General features: G+C 42.1%; 1 protein-coding gene across 1 annotated transcript; it reads left to right on the forward strand.

Moving 5' to 3' along the window:
• The first annotated feature begins 1,605 nt into the window (after positions 1–1,605).
• Positions 1,606–2,238, forward strand: LOC129716571 (uncharacterized protein K02A2.6-like). The gene has a single exon (XM_055666406.1). The coding sequence runs from the start codon at positions 1,606–1,608 to the stop codon at positions 2,236–2,238; it is 633 nt and encodes a 210-aa protein (XP_055522381.1).
• Positions 2,239–2,608: the final 370 nt, after the last annotated feature.

Genomic DNA, 2,608 nt, shown 5'->3' on the forward strand with positions numbered 1-2,608 from the left:
GTGCGTTTTGTGTAATAACAAAAAACAGTAAGGAATGTGAGTTTATTTTCGGTTCCCGAAGAATCCGATTGTGAGGAAACAGTGGATGGATTTTTGTTGCCTCCCAGCAGACTATTTCCTTGACGAAAACACCCGACTTTGCAGTGTTCGTTTGGTTTTTCTGGTTTCAGACTCTGCGTCACTCTATTTATTCACTCTGGTTCTACAGGAACAGTGGAAACGGAGCGTCCGTGCGTGGTAGCCGTTGTGGTAGCATACCAGCGGTGCTCGCCTGCCTGGTCGAAATAAAAATATTACATATGATGTAACAGAGTGATATACGATTTTATGTTCAAAAGGACGCAAACTGCAAACGCCATCTGCAATGAGAATGGCTCAGAAATATGTGTAATTGTGTATGTATGCGCTGAAGACTCAGGACCGAATCCCATGCGAAGCAGGAGAAAACAAAAATTCAAAAACAAAAAAAAAAAACATTTTTTTCCTAGAAACTTCATTTGTGCGGAAAAATAATAGCCAATTCACTGATTTTTGTCATATAAAGTGCCAATAATGGTGATTTTTTGATATTTTTTGATATTTTTGTATGGGAGACCCCCTAGGGGGGGTACGCGATACGGCGATAATTTGGACCTAGGGGTTCTTGAAATTCATGGCGAAGTTTTTAGCGTTAAAGACAAGGAACCACGGGTGGGAAAATTGAAAAATGTGCAAATAAATATACAACTTAACGACAGTGTCTTACCGGTACTTAACCCTTGATAAGGAGGCATTAGCAATCGCTTGGGCATCGGAACGCTTCCGAATGTACCTCACCGGTCTAGATTTCGTCGTACTCACAGACCATAAGCCGCTAATTAATATTTTTAAAATGCCTTCAACTCCCAATCCGCGACAAGAACGGTGGGTGTTAAGGATGTGATTTCGTTACACTATTCGGCACGTTCCTGGTGAAATCAACATAGCAGACCCGCTTTCGAGACTGGCGGAAATTTGGACAGCAAAACTTTTGATAGACAATCAGAAGCTGAGTTATGCGCTATAGTGGAGGCAAGTAGACCGGTGGCACTAGCAATGGCTGAAATTATCTGAACTTCGCGCGAAGATGATGAAATTCAGAAAGTAAAGGCAGCACTACAGCTTAACAAATGGGATGAAACCATTAAAGGATACGCACCGTTTCAAAGCGAGTTGTGTGTCGTCGGTGAAATTTTGCTGCGTAGAAATTAAATTTGTGTACCGCTATGCTTACGCGATGCGATATTATGCTTGGCACATACCGGTCATCCTGGTCGCGAAAAGATGAAGCGAAGGTTGAGAGTCGCAGTTTGGTGGCCCGGTATCGATACAGCAGCCGAGAAAATATGCAAAGAATGTTTCGAATGTCAGCTTGTTGGTCAGTGCGATAAAGCTGAACCGCTACGCGTTCGTGAATTACCTACAACTGCTTGGTATCACCTCTCTGGTGACTTTCTAGGGCCTCTACCTGACGGTTTCTTTGTATTTGTTCTAATCGATTTGTATAGTCGCTTTGTGGTGGCAGAACCTATGAAATCAACTACATCAGGCGATGTCATTCGTTTTCTAAAAATGATATTTACTAGAATGGGACTACCAAATATATTGACCTTTGATAATGCGAAAAACTTTTCTAGTTTGGAGCTTCAGGATTATTGCGTGGACAACGCTATAAGACTAACTCATACTACTTCCTATTGGCCAAGTGCAAACGGGGAAGTTGAGCGTCAGAACAGGTCTTTCCTCAAAGTGATCAAAATAAGTAAACACCAAGGCAGAGACTGGAAAGAAGCTCTCCAGGAATATTTATACATGTACTCTCTAACACCGCATTCCATAATAGGAGAAGCGCCCGCGCAATTGATGTTTGGTAGGAGATTTCGGGACGTGATCCCGCATTTTCAGCCTGATGCCAATGACGACGAACAACTGCGAGATCGAGATATGGTGTGTAAATATCAGGCCAAAACAGTGAGAGACAAGAAAATCGGGGCAAAAGAGTCACCAGTAGTAGTCGGAGACGAAGTGTTGATGAAAAACTTGATTCCACAGAACAAGGTGTCCACAGGATTTCTTCCGAGTCCAGCAACAGTGGTCGGGCGTTATGGAAACAGTGTGACACTTCAAACAGAAAATGGGCAAATCGTCAAGCGGAACACATCCCATGTAAAGAACCTGTTACGTCCGCTATCCAATGAACAATTGCGACGAGACAGCTAGAACTACGAATAACGGAGAGTCAATGTTACCGCAACGATCCCGCAGAGATGTGTCGCGCCCTAAACGTTTTGATGATTATTCTCTTGATTAGTTACTCGATATACTGCTTAAATTTATCATAAACTTTCAATTAAAGGATATGAGATATGTTGTGATTAAATAAACTAGCAACACAGTCAGTTATAAAAAGTTATTTCCTCCTGTACACACGCGTTGTTATTAAGATCCTCAACACCTGCTGTTTAATATTGCCCTGGAAGGTTTCATAAGAAGAGCGGGAATTAACACGAGTGGCACGATATTTGAAAAATCGATTCAACTGTTTGGCTTCGCCGTCGATATCGACTTTGTGGCTTGAATCTTTGTAAAG

This window comes from Wyeomyia smithii, chromosome 1 (genome assembly GCF_029784165.1).
Source record: "Wyeomyia smithii strain HCP4-BCI-WySm-NY-G18 chromosome 1, ASM2978416v1, whole genome shotgun sequence".
Taxonomy (NCBI): domain Eukaryota; kingdom Metazoa; phylum Arthropoda; class Insecta; order Diptera; family Culicidae; genus Wyeomyia; species Wyeomyia smithii.